The 18550-nt window shown below is 36.8% G+C and overlaps 1 protein-coding gene across 1 annotated transcript in view; it reads left to right on the forward strand.

Annotated features, from left to right (window-relative positions):
- The first annotated feature begins 1146 nt into the window (after positions 1–1146).
- Positions 1147–18550, forward strand: part of LOC148948919 (uncharacterized) — a 65354-nt gene continuing 47950 nt past the window's right edge. Inside the window, exons 1-2 of the mRNA XM_089095055.1 lie at positions 1147–1232; positions 4252–4430. Of these exons, the coding sequence (XP_088951181.1) occupies positions 1147–1232; positions 4252–4430 (265 nt within the window). The remainder of the gene's footprint in view (positions 1233–4251; positions 4431–18550) is intronic.

The raw sequence follows: 18550 nt of genomic DNA on the forward strand, positions 1-18550 counted from the left end.
CTAGCTCTTTCTGATTTAAGAAAAGATTTAAGTAGAGGAAGATGAAGCTTGGGGGAGCAAACTAGGACAGAAAAAGCGGGAACCCCGGTAATAGCTTTATCATGGAAAGGTTTTGTTGGATATTGAATGTCAAAAATCCACATTAGGCTACTGTTTGTTATTCTCTTAGTCGTTTGAGATTGAATATATCCAGAAATAAAAAGAGGTTATGGATTTCTGATAGATGTAGAAGTTTTGAAGGGCGAGGAATAAAAGAGCCAAGAATTCTTACTGCCTTATTCTGGATTGTCTGTAGGGGTTGTAAGTGAACAACCAACAGGTGGCTACAGAAAGACTGACTGGACAGATGATTCGTTAACTAGTCCCCTACTCAATATCACCGGGAAGTGTAATTATAGTGGCAGGATATCAAAATCATAACATCCTCCAAAAGGATGGTGGATAGGCTAGAATGGGCTAAGACCCTCACCTACAAGGAATGCAGGCTCATGTAAGAAAAATTTAAGGTGCGTGGGGAAATATATCAATGGAGGAGAATCTAATCTTTAAGAGATCCTGTAAATATTTGACGTTTCCTATCTGGCTATGCTAGTTTGGAATGACTGCATAACGTGGCAAAATTTAATTCCGCGTAAGAAGATAAACTGGAAAATTTACCGCTCCTACTCTGAAGGTCCAGGTTTCGCACCAAAAATGAGAAAAACGTGCGTATGGCTCTGAACTAATTCCAAATTTACTTCTTTGTATAATAACCTTCGAAATCTTGCTTTGGTGCTCTCAAAATGGTTTTATGCTTAAACCTAGTCTTCTATCAAATAGCCCAACTGTTCACCTTCATCTATGGCACGTTTCATCTTTTTTTTCAATCCATGAAGTAATTTCAGGAATATTTAGTGGATATGAAAACACATCAACCTTTAACAGTAAGTGTGCGTACAGGGCTATTTGTGGTACAACTGTGGTTTTTAAACACTTTTTTCCGGCTTCTAAATAATATGTAATTAGCTGTAACTACTGGATCCCTTAAAACGAGCCTCGAAGTTCTTTGTCGTGTTGTGATTACAAAGCTTATCGTATAATATTGGTGAACTCCTTGTGTTCGTCATTGTTAGGGGCAATGCCACACAACTGCCTCTAGTTACTATTATGTATGAAGGATGTGTCAATAGGAGCTTTGGTCGAGATATAGCCTTTATATCAGGAGTGGCTGAACTGCGCCTAACGAGCCACACGTACCTCTAATTTAAAACAGCTGAAATTCGTGTCTATAGCCCCGCGTGGAATATGGGAAGGCGTCAGGACATCGACACGTCAGGACCACTACCGTCAGGACATCGACAAAATCCGTCATAACATCGGAAAAAAATCCGTCAGAACCACTAACCGTCAGGACATCGACGGTCATAACATCGACCCGTCAGTTCATCGACAGTCACAATCGCTACCCGTCAGAACGTCGACAGTCATAACATCGACACGTCAGGACATCGCAGAATCCGTCATAACATCTAAAATTTCAAAACTTTAGTTTTTGGGGTTCAGAGGGGGAAAGGTACCTAGGTTAGGTTACATATTTGATATATGCTATGCTTTACCCACCCCCCTGATGTGCTAATATAGCCTATAGCCGAAATTTGTTTCTAAAATATTATATACTTATTACTATTATATAAACTTATAAATTTTTTTGTTGATGTCCTAACGGATTTTGTCGATGTCCTGACGTGTCGATGTTATGACTGTCGACGTTCTGACGGGTAGCGATTGTGACTGTCGATGTTATGACTGTCGACGTTTTGACGGTTATTGGATCTGATGGATTTTCCTGTAACGACGAAATGACGTTTAGTGCTTGTGACGGTTAGATGAAATGGTAGCACCCTGTGGAATATAGCTTTTTGTAATCGATTGCAATTGGCTTTCATCACTGAGGGCCAGTGAAAAATATTTGCTTTGAAAGCGATCGATGGCTGTCAGTGATGAAAATCAGTTGCAATCGATTGCAATGGCTTTCGTCACTGAGGTATGAAAACCATTTCTTTTGAAAGATTTAAATTTTATTGGTTGTCAATGATCAATGATGAATTGATTCCGATAAGAAATATTGCACGCGGGATAGTTCTGGAAATATAAGAAGAATCTCGCGAATTGATTCATATTTTCATGTTTGATAATTAGCATATACTAGACATATCCTTCAAAGACACGAGCTGTTGAAATGCTGCTTTATGTTCTACCATAAATAAAGTAAGACCATAAATCTGACAAAACCCAAAGCTGCGCAACCTAGTTGAAATTGCAATCCATCCAACCCATTAATTTAAATCAACTTTTGACCCCTCCAAGTCACCCACTGATTACTATGTCAGTGGCTGCCAGCCATTTTTGCCTCCCTCCCCAAGAACATGCAAACCTCGAAGGCTATTCTGGTGTCAAATGAGTAAATTAAAATTAAAACTAACAATTCCCATTTTCTTCAAACCCAACGGCAAATTTGTGCGAGCGCATCCATCCCGTATTAAAATACATCTAAGCAGTACCATGACGGGCTATTTAGGTTTGAAAATCTGTGATTTTTAGTTCAACCCACAGAACCTAGCAGTGGATTGCCCAGGGATCTAATTTTGATACCAACGTTCTAGAATTCTCAGGAATTAATTTTGAACTTTTCCTTCCCCTTCCACTGCCGTCTTTTTTTGGTAATTTTCCAAAAACAAAAAAATGGAAATCACTTTTAACTCACTTTTAACCTTAGTCAACTTATCTAATACATTGTGCAAAAAATGAAGAATGATTGTACACCTAACCTTTTTTTACATTTTTATTTGGTAACTCAGAAATACGGAAACTTCTACAATGCATAGTGGCAACCATGTACAGTTGGCAACACTGTAGAACAGGAATTTTTCTACAATAAGTCCTTAAAGTAGAAAACGAAATGTAAATAAATAGAAAGAACAAATAAACGTTCAAATGAGGGTTATCCCATTTATTAGACAAAATACCTAATTTAAGGTATTACGTCGCAAATAAAGAAACAGAATATAGATAAGTACAATGAAATCCATATTCTACAGTGTTGCCAACTGTACATGGCCGTCACTTCGCATTTAAAAAGTTCTTATATGTCCCTGTCACCCTGTATATATGAATTTTTAAGGAAATAACCGAATTCAAATCGATGGATACCGATTAGGAGTAATTTAAATGTTTTGCTTTTACTCTTCAAGGTTTTAAGCTCTGTTGTCTAAAAATTAGTCATGCTGAATGTTAAGGTTGATTTCTTAAGCGAAAAATATAGCATACGGATATAGGGTCTAAGCAAATCATGTCAAATGACTCGAGAAACTAATTTTCGAAATAGGCTTAACAGAGATTACACAACTTAGCTGCATAATCGTCCCGGCCTTTTTATATGTTATGTCTATGTACATGTAGCACAATGTTTGACAAAATTTGATTCGTTTTGTACTTTTTCGTTCCACTTTTAATATTAAATTTCTAAAAATAGAATGCCTTATTATCGTTTTAGAGTACCTAGCACTGGAGTACGCAGGGATATAATTTTGATCCCAGCGTTCTAGAGTTCTCAGGATTTGGGCACTCTAGGACAAAACAGAATGATGAAGGAATAGATTATTTCTACGAAGAGTTTTCGATTCAGCTTGCAATTTTCTGTTCTTTTCTAATATTTGGTTATGGGAAAACAGAATGCTTCATCTCTGTTCTAGACTACCTAGAACTAGAGTACTCAGCATTCTAGAGTACTCAGAAGTTGAGTTGTTGTGACAAAACAGAGTGATGAAAAAACATATATTATTCAGCTTTAACTTTCTCCTCCTTCCAATGTTTAATTCTAACAAAAAGACGCTTTAGTTCGTCCAAAATGCCACTCTGAGGCACCTGGGGCATGACATACACCAGAAGAATTAAACTTTAAATCTTTGTCACAAGTCCGTGCTATTGTGGGGCTTGACACCAAAGGAAGGACCTGATACGCCACTCTGACTTTTATTTGAATTCATTGTTAAGCATATGTTTTAACATTCTTAGGAGGGTGAAGCCAGAGGCTTCATAGCGGCTAAGACAACTCTCATGGTGGCTCTGACTCAGACCATCTCTACAACAATCTTACGAGGAACTATTAGGCCCCATTTAATCTTGATATGCGAAATATTCAAGCTTTATTTTCAATCTTTACTTCATCTTTATTTCAATTTTTAGCTTTCTTTAATATCATCTTTATTTCAGCCCTGGTAGCGTGATTGTTGACTATTATGTACACTTGGCACTACCAACCTCTGAGAGTAGCTTGAACGCTATCAATGCTAGTGATATTCGGACTCTCTTTCATCAAGCACTTAATGATGGATTTGAAGGACTGCATTTTGGAAACTTTACAGTTGACCCCCGAGCATCTTCATTTGTAGGTAAGACCCCTAAACAATGTCAATCGTAGAAATAGGGTTCAAACTGAAGGATAACTCCTTTATTAGTGCATGCTTCTTTTTTCTTTCTTTTTTTAAAGGGATAATTTCTCGAGTGAATTCAGTGGTATAGCCGTTGAGCAGGTTAGGGGGGAGGGTTCAAACCGCCACACCCCTCCGCGGAATAAAAAAAAAACATTCATAAGCTTATGAATTTTAAATGTATGAAGAGTATACGGTAACATTATATGCTTGAAAAGGGCCACAAAATTCAATGGAAAGCGAATCCGTTCTTCAAACTGATTTGGTTTCGTTTTTTCTAGTTCTTCGCTTAGTAAAAATATTGTTCATAATAATTAATTCGAATTCGAGATACATAGGTCTGAATCTATTGCAATCCCAATAACAGCCAAATAGAGGCTTTCATTAGCCGAAGGGATTGAAGTCAAAAGGTTTTCATAGAAGGCTACATATATAAAGTAGTGGTCGGCACCGTTTCTGTTTTTGGCCAAAACAGAAACGATGAAAAAACGGAACAGAAACGCAAACGGTGAAAAAAAAAAACGGAAATCCGTTTATGTTTTTACTTTTTTTTACCTACAAAAAGAAACGACCTGTTTTTACTTAAAAAACGGCCGTTTTAACATATATTTTTGGGTTTTTTTTTCAGTTTCTTTAGATTTACGAGAGTAAAGTGAATATTTATTAATATTGATTAATAAAAAATACCAAATATACAAAAAGACCAAATATATGAAAATACCACATAAATTAAAATTTGTCACTTAAAAACATTCGGAGTTCAAGTGACTTTGCAGTCATTCGTGAGCACTGCTTTCGCGTAAAGTACCCAGCAATACTAAATGTACTCTCACTGGGAACTGAAGTTGCAGGGACTGATAGATGCATACATGCAATTTCACTTAACTCCGGGTAAGTGTAAAAGTAATCAGACCAAAACTCTCGTGGATCAGAATTATTTTGTCCTGATCTTCGTCTCTCGCTCAAAAACACAGGAACTCTCTCCTCATATGCCCTGATAATATTTGCTGCCACGCGGTCAATGCTCATACTGTTGGCATTTTGCCTCTTAGAGTTCATCCGTAACCCAGTCGTGTCGAGAAACTTAGAAAACAAGCTGTCTTCTTGATCAAGAGTCTCTGGTGACCCTTTTCGGTTAGTCCCTGCCTTAGTAGGAGCGACGTCAATAGGGAAAGATGTGGAGTTCAATTGGATTGGATCGAGTTCTTCTGTGCTTCTCTGCTCGGAGATAAATTTCTGGAGAAGCGAGGAGATGGACTGGCGAGCTGACTCTCTGTCTACATGTGTCATTTTTTCATAAATTGCAGGGTCCAAAAAGCCAGCTCTTGTGAAGAGCATCACATCGAACTTAGGACTGGCTGAAAAATATCTCCTGAGCTGAACAACTAGAAGTTCCTTCAGCCCATTGATTGACTCAGCCATAATACTAGTATCTGGAGTCTGACAAAACAACAGTAATCCCTTAATCATCAGCACGACTTTGCTTGCCGAAACATAATTGTATCCACTAGCTGTCACTGTTGCCTGTTTGAACGGGCGAAGAACCTCAATGACAGCTTCCATGATGTACCACTCATTGCTGTGAAGTTCGAGTTCTCTAATCTTAGCGTCGCGTAGTTTTTGGTTGAAGAAGTCGCGCAGTGGCTCTTTTTGGGCACAATACATTTCTATCATGGTAAGTGTGCTGTTCCATCGAACATTCATGTCTTTTGTGATGGATGGACTAAGATTATATGTCTTGCAGATAGCTTCAAAAAGATCGTGGGATTTGGATGATACTTTCAGGATTCTAACCAGCTTTCGTATTTTTACCAGTGCTGGTCCCAGCGTCAATACTTCACTAGAGACACCTCTTTGTCTAGGTATTGAGCTCTCACTATCGCTGTCAAGGTCTGGATCATTTAATTCTGAGCTACTATCATCATCATTACTGCAGTCGGTATACCCAGTTTCTTCAATGTCATCATCTCCTACAATCAGGTCAGGAAAGTCATCTTATTCAGCAGTATCAACGTTGTCATCAGATTCTGAACTGGATCCTGAATCATTTAGGTGGGGAACGCTCACTAAATCTGCCTGGTTTCTGCATTCCCACAGCTTAAGGGCATTAGTCACCACATTATGCAGGTTGTGTCCAAAGCATGAGCTTCGCATAATGGCACCGTCTCTGAGAGCCTATACTATATTAGCTCCCGAATCAGTAATTATAAAGTAGACCTTCCGTAGAATTCTGAACTTCTGGAGGCTACTACGGATTGCACGAAGAATGTTGGCGCTAGTGTGAGCAACTTTTAGTCTCTTAAACTCAAGGATTCTGTGCACCAAAGTGAGCTTGCCATCAGTGCTTTTCATCACATAATGAGCTGTAATACCTAGAAAGCCAGACCCCGTTCTTGAAGACCAGCAGTCTAGGGTCAAATTCACTTTCCAGACTTTCTGGAGTTCAGCTTTGAGCTGATTGACCTTCCTTTTCTTTGCTGTAACTAGATGTCTTGCAACAGTACGAGCTGAGGGGCCAGTAAGACCTCCTGTAAGTTTAGAGATTAGAGCCTTTACTCCTGGTTTTTCAAATATTGAAATAGGAAGCTTGTCAATGCAAACCTTTTTGCTACACAACTTGATCAGCTTCAGCTGCTGCTGCTTTATTGACTTCAAAAAATTTCTTATATCCGTTTTCTTTCCAGTGCCTTCAAATCGAGTTGGGTTAGTTTCACATGATGTGCTCGGCATGCTGAGCTGAGACAAGGCTGTAGAATGTGACTTCTTTGGAACAGTACTTGGTTTAGGTTGTTCAGCAATTTTGTGTTTAGCCATAAGGTGATTTTTGAACGATGTTGCAGACCCCTTTGTTGACTTCACATCTTTTTTGCAGTAATTGCAGGTAATTACAGCTGCTCCCTTATTTTTGGTCCCATGTTGCTCCCAGAACTTGACTTTCTTTGATGGAGGGCCCTCTCCAAGATCTGAGTCAGAACTTGATGAAATATTACATGCCAGATTTGATGCCATTTATGACAGCATGTGTATCGGTACCTGCAAAGCTTACCATTACTAAGTGCATGGAGCAGTGCAGTTCTAGTTACTTCTGTGATTGCAAATAAGAGTATGAAAGAAGAACAATTCAAGGAAAAAAGACATTGTGAATACTCCTCATATGGTATATTAAGGGAAATAAAAGTATAATATTAATAATAGCAGGAAATGGTAAAGCGTAGACCCCGGACTCTCTGATGTAGCTAGAAGATTTTATAATGCAGATAATAGATTGACTAATTAGACCATTGGAAATAAGCTGCTCCAAATATTTACTAAAGTATATGACATTTGCAGGGTAAAGAATATCGAGGCTATTCACATTTACTTCCTGGGTGCTGCAAGTGAACATGCCTAAAATCAACATGTCAGGGAAGGTGCCCAATGAATATTCTTAAAAAAAATTAGATTCTGTAGAATGTAAAAATAATATCCAACTAAACTTAGTATCAAGATAAAATATCATGTTAGAGAGATAATAGCATTTTTAAGACTCTTACTCCTTTACCTACCTAGCTGAATATTTGACTGCCTATGCAATATCCTATACAGAATATATACCTAGTTGGATAATAACATAGCTTAGTGTTTCAGATATATATCCGAATAGGCAGATAAGAAGATTGTCTAAGCAGTTTTGGGTTAATATCCAACTAGCCAGATAAATTGTTTCTCTTAGGCACAGCAAGAATAGCCTATCTACATAGTTGGATAGTAATGTAGCTTAGTGTTTCTGATATATATCCAACTAGGCAGATAAGAAGATTCTCTAAGCATTTTGGGGTTAATATCCAACTAGTTGGATAATTCATTTCTCTTAGGCCCAGCATGAACATCTAAATAGGTGGATAATACCAAGTCTTAACACTCCTGATGTATATCCACCTAGGAGGATAAATACATTCCATTATACAGTTGGGATAATATCCAACTAGCCAGATAAATTGTTTCTCTTAGGCACAACAAGAATATCTACCTAGTTGGATAATAATGTAGCTTAGTTTTTCTGATATAAATCCAACTAGGCAGATAAGAAGATTCTCTAAGCAGTTTAGGGTTAATATCCAACTAGCCAGATAAATTGTTTCTCTTAGGCAGATAGAATATCTACCTAGTTGGATAATAATGTTGCTTAGTGTTTCTGATATATATCCAACTAGGCGGATAAGAAGATTCTCTAAGCAGTTTGGGGTTAGTATCCAACTAGCCAGATAATTCCCTTAGGCACATCCTTAGGCATTTCCCTTAGGCACATCCGTTGGTATCAAACACCCGTTTTCTAGAGTTTCGGTTACCATAGAGCTGGGTTGCTCCTTACTTACAGTTTGTTACCATGAACTGTTTGATTGTTTTTAACTAGCAAGATAAAACTGGTTTTCTTTTAAAATTTAATTATTTTCCTAGTTGGATAATTTTGGCAATAACTAAGTACTGTTGGATATTATTTTTATATTCTGTAGAATGGAAATTTTAGATATTATCCATTGGGTATACTCCCAACATGTCATTTAGAAATTTTATACCCTCATGCTGAAGGGTAGATCATCAACATGTTCAGCCTACTCCTTTGTTTAACAGTCCCTTGATTATGAATTGCAATCAACTAATTCAATTATGTTGATGGGAGAAACCAGGGGTAAAGGTGCAGATTAGTTCCCCCTGATAAAACAACTTATTTCTTTCTGTATATTATTCAGTCAATTGGGCTGTAAAGTTGCACATATACTGTCCAGTAGAAACAGGATAAAAACAAATCTCTTACTGTGGCTGGGTTCCAACCTTTTACTTTTCGTAAGCCTAGTAAGCCCTGCAGCACTAGCAGAGGCAAAATCAGCAAGATTCGTTGAGTAGCTCCTATATCTGATAATTGGATATCAAAGATTTTCTATAGTCCCGCTTCTGCTAGTGCTACTGGGCTTACTAGGTTAATGAAAATTAAATGGCTGGAACTCACCCTGTATATCCTGGTTCTGTTGGTAGGGCCTCTGTGCCCTACACGACAGGGGGAACTAATCTGGGTGAAGGTACAGTTTAGCAACCCCTGATAAAAACAACTTATTACCTACTGTATATTATTCTGTCAATTGGGCTGTAAATTTGCACAGATAGGGTTCAGTTGAAGCTGGATGTAAACAAATCACTTCTTAGTGTATATCCTGGTTCTATTTGCAGGGCCTCTATACCCTACGCTACTGGGGTAGCTAATCTGCACCTTTACCCAACCAGGTAACCATCTACTAACCAAGACTAACCAAAGGTGTAAATCCAAGTAGACTGCTTTAGATTAATTTTTACTATGGGGAATGTTTTCTTCAATAACAAATCTTTTCTTCGGAAGACGTAAAGACAGTGCTTTGACAAGTATCGCTAATCCAATAAAAGTCGCTAGACTGCACTATGGTGCTATTCACAATCAAAACACGGAAAATGAAGAAAAACGGGTTTAAAATAAAACAGAAACGACAAAACGGCGAGAAAAAAAAACGAAACAGAAACAGGAACGTTACTAAAAAAAAACGGATACATTTTTTATGTTTTTTCCGTTTTACTAAAAAAACAGAACAGAAAACGGTAGAAAAAAAAACAGAAACAGAAACAGAAACGGCGCCGACCCCTAATATAAAGGCCAACAAAAAAGCTGAAATAGAGGTTGTGCCAAATTCTGGAATGTAAAAATTTAGTAATATAATAGTCAATAATCTATTCTGAAATGTTAGAAAGAGGCTCTAGAAAAGTAATCGTAACTCCTATTCGCTCTGGAGCATAGAATGTTCCAGACTTCTTGCGCCTTAAAAGAGAAAAATAGAATTTAGAGATGCAACCTATAGTATATGATAAATAGTTTCATCCTGGATGCGACCGCACACTGGACGCCAGAGTGGCCACTTCTGAATTCCGTATATGAAAGGGGCTGTGCCCTCCTCAACGCCTCGCTCTTTACGCTAAAGCTTTTTATTGTTTAAAAAAATAGAGCTGTGAGAAAGAGTCAAACTTTAGCGTAAAGTGCGAGGCATAGAGGAGGGGACAGCCCCTTTCATATACGGAATAACTTCTGTTCGTTTAAGTTTTAATGTCACTCCTTACTTTCAGTTAAAACAACTTGTTTTTATTGAATTTCTGAACGTTTTTGAATTAATGCAAGTTTTGATTTTGGCTCACCGTACATGAATAATTGAAACGGAATTTGCATATCAATTTTACTTTTTTTGGCTAAATGGTTTTCTCGAAAGTTGTTCAATTTTATTTACGAACGTTTTTATTAGTAATAAATATACCTAACTTACGAATTAACTTACGTAACGAACTTCTATATTCGTATATTTTTATTACGTATATTAGAGGGGTCTCCGTAGTCAATACCTCGCTCTTTACACTAAAGTTCGAATTTCTTAAGAATTTACACTAAAGTTTTCCAATTCTTTAAGAATGACCCCTTAATCACAAAGGCCGTTAATTAGAATAAACAGCTCTTATGAAAGTACTAAAAAAAACTTCAGCGTAAAGCGCAAGGTGTTGACTAGGGGGCGACCCCAATCATGTACGTAATCGTTTCTGTTCGTTTTAAGTTTTGATGTTGAAAAGTTTTTTTAGTTGAAAACTTGTTTTTTCATTTACTTTCTGATCGTTTTTTTTTTTTAAATAATGCTGGGAAATCCGGCTTCCGCTTCACTGAAATGTACCTTCCCCCCATGAAAACTTCCTCCATGGAAAGACTCTCCCACGTAACCCCCGATCCACCACCACCCCCCCCCCCCCCACTATCAGAAAAAATCCCCCTGAAAACGTCTGTATATTTCCCAGTAACCAATACTATATGTAAACATTGGGCAAAGTTCATAACTTGCAGCCCTTTCCCCGGAGGCTGTGGGAGATTAAGTCATCCCCAAAGACATAGCTATCATTTTCTTCGACAATGCTGAACAAAATGGCTATCTAAAAATTTTGATCGGGCGAGTTTGGGAAAAAATGAGCGGGGGAGAGGGCCTAGTTGCCCTCCATTTTTTGGTCATTTAAAAAGGGCACTACAACTTTTAATTTCCATTCAAATGAGCCCTCCCGCAATATTCTAGGACCACTGAATCGATACGATTAGCCCTGGGGAAAAAAAAAATAAAAATAACCACGCAGGTTCTCTGATACGATGAATCTAATGGTGTGATTTTCATTAAAGTTCTATGACTTTTAGGGGGTGTTTTCCCCTTTTTTCCAAAAAAAAGGCAAATTTTCCCAGGCGCGTAACTTTTGATTGGTAAGATCAAGCTTGATGAAACTTATATATTTGAAATCAGCATAAAAATCTAATTTTTTTTATGTATCTATTGGTATCAAAATTCCTTTTTTTAGAATTTCGGTTACTATTGAGCCGGGTCGCTCCTTTCTTATAGTTCGTTACCACGAACTGTTTGACTACAAGTACGGCAGGTGTAGTCGAGCATGGCGTGACCGTATTTTGGGGCATGGTAGGATTTACGGTGATTTACTCTTAAATGAGTACCGTACTAAAATGTTTGTCAAACATTGTTCAATTAAACAATGATTTCCTTTTTTTTAATGTGTTAGAGGTGAAAATTACGCTGTTTTAAGGATTATCACAGTCTCTGGTACCAAGGGGTGGGTAGATATTTTCCCCATGTTTCCCCCTTTTTTCGCTGCTATATGGCTTTAGCAAGGCCGTATCCAGGGGGGGGGGTACCCGGTTTGACCCCCCCCCCCCGAAATTTTTGACCGAGTCGAAAATAAATCGAAAATTAGTAAAACCTAGGTAAAAATCAGTAAAATTAGTCGAAAACTGAGTCAAAAATTAGTAACCCCCCCCCCCGAAATAGTCAAAAATTAGTACCCCCCCCCCCCCGAAAAAATCCTGGATCCGCCCTTGGGCTTTAGTTAGATGTTGAAGAAATTGTTGTTCGAGGTTATTTGTAGGTTATTTACCTAAGACATAAACTGTACCCACCATATGAAAATCCCAGCTTAGCATTTATTTTAAAATAGTCCGTTAAAAAACATGAATACAGGATTTGTCAAACTTCGAAACCTCTCCGCAATGAACCTTCTATGTCTGATAGTGAGTCTCTTCAGAGCGAAAAGCTAGTGTTTTCCACCTCCAAAGCTAAGTGTTTTTTTTTCTTTTGTAAATGGTAAATTTCGTAATATTTATTACAGGAATACATTATAACAGCCTCTATCTAGAAATTCCAGGGATTTATAATCCAGTAATTTCAGGGATTCATAATCAACCAGATTCTTTTATGATAACAAATCCCAATGTTCTGAGCTTGGCTTGGGTTTCCCGATAGTTATTGTTTACAATCCTTGTCATTATTTTATTTTCATTAGTTATCATTAGTTGAATGTCATTAGTAATGCCATTAGTTAGCATTAATTGAATGTCAATATCCTGTGGTAATGGTGAAAGAATGAATGAATTTTGTTGCCCATCTTTAACAGTATAAAGACAGTAAAGAATAGAGTAAAGAAAACAGCAGACGCAACTGAGCAAATTAAATTAATGTATCACTAGGTAAAAAAATATCGAGAAAAAAAGAAGCAGAAAGCTATGGCGAAAATGTGTACATAAAAAATACATCTTTTACGAACTGCTTTCTGTTGCTTCTCAAACAGTTCTTGGTACCGAACGCTCAATAGTAACCGAAACTCTAAAAAACGCAATTTTCATACCAATAGATACATGAAAATAATCAGATTTTTATGCTGTTTTCAAATATGTAAGTTTCATCGTGTTTAGTCTTGCTCATCAAAAGTAAAGCGCCTGAGAAAATGTGCCTTGTTTTCAAAAAAAGGGAGGGAAAACCCCCTAAGTCATAGAACTTTAATGAAAATCACACCATCAGATTCAGCGTATCAGAGAACCCTACTCTAGAAGTTTCAAGCTCCTATCTACAAAAATGTGCAATTTTGTATTTTTTGCCAGAAGAAAGATCACGGATGCGTTTTTATTATTATTATTTTTTTTTTTCCATAGATGATCGTATCGACCCAGTCGTCCTAGAATATCGCGGGAGGGCTCATTCGAACGGAAATTAAAAGTTCTATTGCCCTTTTTAAGTGACCAAAAAAATAGAGGGCAACTACGCCCCCTCCCACACTCATTTTTTCCCCAAGGTCACTCGAAAAAAATTTTGAGATAACCATTTTGTTCAGCATGGTCGAAAAATACACTAACTATATCTTTAAGGATGACTTAATTCCCCAAAGTACCCGGGGGAAGGTCTGCAAGTTATGAACTTTGCCCTATGTTTACATATAGTATTGGTTATTGGGAAGTATACAGAAGTTTTCCGGGGAATTTTTTCTGGTAGTTGGGGGTGGGTTGGTAGGGGGTTACGTGGGTGGATCTTTCCATGGAGGAAGTTTTAATGGGGGAAGGAACATTGCTATGAAGGGGGCGCCGGATTTCTCAGTATTATTTAAAAAATGCAATCAGAAGTTAAATTAAAAAAAACAACTATTATTTCAACTGAAAGTAAGGAGCAACATCAAAACTTAAAACGAACAGAAATTATTACGTAGGCCTGTATGATTGGGTTCTCCCCTTACCTCGCTCTTTACTCTAAAGTTTTTTTTGTATCAGAGCTATTTATTCTAATTTACGGCCTTTGTGATTAAGGGGTCATTCTTAAAAAAATGGAACAAAATTTGAACTTTAGCGTAAAGAGCAAGGTATTGACTAGGGGGTGAACCCCCTAATATACGCAATAAAAATATACGAATATAGAAGTTCGTTACGTAAGTTAATTCGTAAGTCTCGTCAGATCAACTCGAGAACGCCATTTAGCCAAAAAAAAGTAAAATTAATATGCAAATTTCGTTTTAATTATTCATGTACGGTAAGCCAAAATCAAAGCTGCATTAATTCAAAAAACGTTCAGAAATTAAATTAAAAAGAAACAAGTTTTTTAACTGAAAGTAAGGAGCGACGTCAAAACTTAAAACGAACAGAAATTATTCCGTATATGAAAGGGACTGTCCCCTCCTCAACGCATCGCTTTTTACGCTAAAGTTTGACCCTGTCTCACAACTTTATTTTTGAAAACAGTAAAAAACTTCAGCGTAAAGAGCGAGGCGTGGAGGAGGGGACAGTCCCTTTCATATACAGAACAATTTCTGTTCGTTTTAACTTTTAATTTCGCTCAAGTTTTTTTATTTAATTATATACTATGCGTGGGGTCTAGTGACCTTAGGAGCTTCTTCCTCCTGATCGAGACCACAGCTAAGGGATAGTCGAGTCAATAACGTGCTGACATCTGTCAATTTCTTTGTAGGAGTGGAAGGCTTAGCATATATTTTGCAAACTTATAAAAGACACTACGGATTTTTTTTTCTCTTATCAAAATTAAACATGGGCTATAAAGGTGACATGGCTAAGATATTGGGGGGGGGGGTGAAAGAGTTGTAAATTCATGCCATAATGAGGTGGTTATATAGTCTATTTCAAGACATCGGCTGTTTTCCAGGTTACAAACTGTAGTAACCTTACTTTAGCTGTAGAAGTTACTTAAAAGTGACATCGACCGGGAACGGTTGTGAAGTAACTACTGGCTTATTAAGTTTGTAAGGGTATAATCTTCATGACTTTCAATTGCACTCATTCCTCTTTCAGTATAATTTAGTCAAATAATACTTTCAATATGTTTCAAATTGATATTAATAGCAATGATGATAGTGATGCACAGTTATGTCACTAAAGATGCTCGCTAACTATCTTTAGTAAAAGTTACTGAAAAAAGTAAATTCAAAGCTACTTTTATGTTCTTCCAGCTTCTATGAAACGTCAGCTGGAACAAAAAAGTCACTTTTTCGTAACTTTTAATTAATTTTTGTTCAGCCTGGAATGCAGCCCATCCAGAACATTCCATACACTTTTCGAATTGAAATATGTAGGAATATTTTATGGGGGATGTGGCACACATTCAAGAAAATGTATAGACAGTTGAATTATATTGAAAATTTCATAAATGTAGGGAAAACCATCAAAACTTGAGCTTAGGGGCGGGACATAGGCCCTGGCTCGCTCCCCTGAGTTTTGCCTCTTATCATCTATTTTTAAGCTAGCTGACTTGGTTCCAATCTCATGAATAACCCCTTCTACTAATCGTTTTACCACGGAAAGCAGTTACAAACGCAAAGAAATAAACATTTGAAGTTTGTTTACCAAATGTTTAATAACACTAGCTTTCTTTTCTTTAGACTCTTTAGTCTCACAATTTTCCTTCTTTTTGTGTCAGTAGTAGAAAATTGAATTTGGCTATTAGATAATAATACGATTGATTGGTATTAAAATATACCTATTTGACGGAAGTGAAATTTACTTTCCGTTTTTATGTAAGCAAGAATAAATTCGTTCCACTGGTTAATAATTAGGATTTTGTGGTTGATGAAGTCTTAGTTGAATGTCATTGTCAAGTTTTTGGGGCATGTCTCCTTCGATTCCAAAACTGCATAACTTTCTTTGTATAGAATAATTTATGTGGCTTTGGGTCTTTCTAACTCTAGAACTTCCAAGAGAAAGCTTATAAAAGTAAAGGAAAAAGAACAAAATACCGTTCGGTGACTGAAGTACCAGTAAATAGATGGATTTACTCTTCATGGGAAATCGCTAGAAGAGAGGCGATTGGTAATTTAACCGCTTGCATCTAATTTTTGAATTGAAACTTATTTCTATAAATCTTACTCTATTTTTCAGATTTTAGAGTTTTCACATCTGTATTTTAGCCCTTTAATTCAAATCCATCAATAATCCAACAAGGGCTAGGGGTTCTCACCCATCCCCTCCGTGAAATGTGAAAAATCACGTATACGCATATAGATTTCAAATATTAAAAAGAGTGTTTAGTAAATTTATATAACTGTAGATATCGAGTTTTGATTACCAAGTCCTTTTGACATTTCCCCCTGAAGTCTTTGACATTTCCAAATTCCCTCATAATTCCCTGTAAGTTCTATATAGATTTAATTTTTTCAGCTATTTGACGTCCAAGTGAATTAATGCCCTTTTTTTTCGAAGAATTTTTTTTTTTCGAACGTCCTTTTTTTCGAAGGATGATTAAATTTTTCAATTTTTCAATTTGACTTGCTAAACAATTAAATCTTACAGGCTTAGTAAATTAATTTCATTTTCAGTTTAAACCCCACCCAAACGTAACTATGCAAATCTAATTACTTTTAACTAATTAGTGAATCAACTCGGTTGATGGAAGGGCGAGGTATTGTTTTATTTCATCGAACGGTCAGATATGTTGTCTAACCTGTCATTTTTGTTATTTTTAAAGTTCCTCCAATATATCAGTATCCAATGATGGTGATTCCAATTTATTCGGCTCGATAGTACATTATACCTTGATGTGGTGCTGGTTGCTGGAAGTGTTCCTAGGTCCATGAAAGACTGGCTTATCATGCCCGAAATTTGAGAAAAGAAATCACATCAAAATATCTTACAAACACACTGTATCAGACAATAATACTTAAAACTTTGTAATACTAAATAATTGAAGAAAAGCAATGGCAAGGTTTTATTCGGATTATTCCTTAGCTTGGTCCTTACAGCTGTCGAAAGATTTCCATTGTAAAAGTGTATGTAGGGTAAACGGAATCCCCAATTTATATTTTATTTATCATTTACTAGCGTCAATCCGTAGAAATTAGGAATGAGCAAACATGTATTTTGGAAGTTTTGTGCTTTCTTAACTGTGGATAAAATACATAACATAGATAAAACTACAAAACATTCAATTATAGGAAACTGAAAAATCGTTAGATTTCTCTAGAGAGATGGGAGGGGATAGGTCCGTAGGCCTTTTGGCAATGTACTACTTCTAACTAACACTAGTTTTTACAATTTTTAAGCTTCGAAATTTCTGAACTTCGGACATTTTTCATGATTTGCCAGAAATGGTAGAAACTAGGAGCAATATATTTCGGATTCTAAGGAATCGAGTGACATATAATTTGAATAAGAATTGCCCAGAAATTTCAGAAAATTTAGAATTTCAGGGGGGTATGAGTCCCCTCGCCGGTTCACATCCCTGTATTTCTTCATAGAATAGTCCGGAATGCATAAAATATAGCATATTAAATTTTAGCGATCAACGTTATGACTTAATAATTTCAAGTTTAACCTCAGCATAACCCCCCTCCTCTCTGCTTATGCCATTTGATTTAACTATAATGGAATTATACCGATAAGAATGAGTTAGTTACGATTAAGCATGGGTGTGGCCTGATTGACAATCTCAACTCCCAATTGAGAATCTTCATGCTGTGGAACGCAAGAAATTAAACGCCTTTCCCCTAGGCGCTTTTTTCTACGATGTAAACATAATTTTGTCTATACTTTTGACAAATGTAAATCCTAAATCTAGAATTAATCTGATGAGGGCTTTTAACCTTTGTTTCCGGGATTAATGGCCGATTTTATTTGAATAGATGGCGGTGGATGCACAATATTTTCTCTTAGAATACCATATTAACACTTATAGCACATAATATAAATCAAATATACAAGAACAAACATTTTCCTGTGAAGTAAATTTATTTGAGCTGTTAAAACAGCCCTAATTTCAAATCAGTACATTGGGGGGGGGGGTACATATCCCAAGTTTTACCCTAATTCAGAGCTAAGTATTGTTTTGAGTAACTAATCAACGTCAAGTTCCAAGTGTCAAGATCTGTTTTTTAAAGGTCCGTTACTGTCAGCGTAAACCCGAACAATTGTTTAGCTCCTATTTCGTAGCCATTGCCCTAGTAGCTTTTAAGCCTTTACTAATCTTTTTAAGCCTTTACTATCTATTTATTAGTTCTTGTAATGTCCCTTAAGGAAAATGGCTCAACCTGAGGTTTCAAATCACCATCGTTTCAAATGACAAAGTCGGTGGCGTCAATCCATGAAAATGGATTGACAGCCACAATTCTATGGTCACATATCTTTCAGAATGTTTTGTTGATGGCTGTTGTACCATTTAGGCAAAAAGCACGGACTTGAGCAAAACTTGGCCAAAAAGGGAATACCGCTGATACGCAAAGTCACGTAG

This window comes from Artemia sp. Qi Xiang Cuo, chromosome 9, assembly GCF_049724085.1.
Source record: "Artemia sp. Qi Xiang Cuo chromosome 9, ASM4972408v1, whole genome shotgun sequence".
Taxonomy (NCBI): Eukaryota; Metazoa; Arthropoda; class Branchiopoda; order Anostraca; family Artemiidae; genus Artemia; species Artemia sp. Qi Xiang Cuo.